General features: G+C 36.3%; 1 protein-coding gene across 1 annotated transcript in view; it reads left to right on the forward strand.

Moving 5' to 3' along the window:
* Window positions 1–793, forward strand: part of LACBIDRAFT_336311 (uncharacterized protein) — a gene marked incomplete at both ends in the record, with an annotated part of 2871 nt that extends 2078 nt beyond the window's left edge. The window contains 9 exons of the mRNA XM_001891257.1: window positions 62–143; window positions 242–250; window positions 279–302; window positions 343–366; window positions 407–430; window positions 471–558; window positions 624–647; window positions 719–742; window positions 774–793. Coding sequence (XP_001891292.1) covers window positions 62–143; window positions 242–250; window positions 279–302; window positions 343–366; window positions 407–430; window positions 471–558; window positions 624–647; window positions 719–742; window positions 774–793 — 319 coding nt within the window. The remainder of the gene's footprint in view (window positions 1–61; window positions 144–241; window positions 251–278; window positions 303–342; window positions 367–406; window positions 431–470; window positions 559–623; window positions 648–718; window positions 743–773) is intronic.
* Between the last annotated feature and the right edge of the window lie 226 nt (window positions 794–1019).

Here is a 1019-nt window from a genome sequence, read left to right on the forward strand (position 1 = left end):
TTTTTTTTGTTTTTTGCATTTTTCTACGTGAAAAGAACACTAAACAACATGATTTCAACAGATTTAGAAAGCTAAGAGAAGGGGCTACAACTATTGTATCGTGGGAAATTTCTCCCAAAAAGGAAGGTACATGCCCTAAAAGGGTAATTGACACTGACAGACTACAAAAGATTGCTGATATACTACAAAAGTAAGTTATAGCCTACAAAGTTTACTAATAGACTACAAAAGTTGGACATAGACCACAAAGGTCAGACAAAGACTACAAAAGTTAATAGTGTCCGCTTTTTGAGACTACAAAAGTTAGTAGTGTCTGCTTTTTCAGACTACAATGGTTTGTAGTGTCCGCTTTTTGAGACTACAAAAGTTAGTAGTGTCTATTTTTTCGGACTACAATGGTTTGTAGTGTCCACTTTTTGAGACTACAAAAGTTAGTAGTGTCTGCTTTTTTGGACTACAATGGTTTGTAGTGTCCACTTTTTGAGACTACAATGATTTGTAGTGTCCGCTTTTTGAGACTACAAAAGTTAGTAGTGTCTGCTTTTTTGGACTACAATGGTTTGTAGTGTCCGGTTTTTTCATTACAAAAGTTAATAGTGTCCGCTTTTTACAAAAGTTAGTAGTGTCTGCATTTTTGGACTACAATGGTTTGTAGTGTCCGCTTTTTTCATCACAAAAGTTAATAGTGTCCGCTTTTTGAGACTACAAAAGTTAGTAGTGTCTGCTTTTTCAGACTACAATGGTTTGTAGTGTGGTTAACTATGTATATATAGGTCATTGGGGATATGATTGAAGGATTGGGATGAGTTGACATTCTGCCACTTATGAATAGTTGCTTTTGATGTCAGGTCCATGGCTGTTTTCCATACTTGCAATCTGTCATGTCTTTTCACATGGGAAGCCACTATCCTATCTTTGATGTTGGTCAACCTTCCACTCAGATCAGTATCTGCTGTCCTATGTCTGACCACAGTCAATCTTCACATGATTTTTTTGGAGGGATAAATTCTCTGTCCTAC

The sequence above is a fragment of the Laccaria bicolor genome, genomic scaffold (genome assembly GCF_000143565.1).
Source record: "Laccaria bicolor S238N-H82 LACBIscaffold_598 genomic scaffold, whole genome shotgun sequence".
NCBI classification, from domain to species: Eukaryota; Fungi; Basidiomycota; class Agaricomycetes; order Agaricales; family Hydnangiaceae; genus Laccaria; species Laccaria bicolor.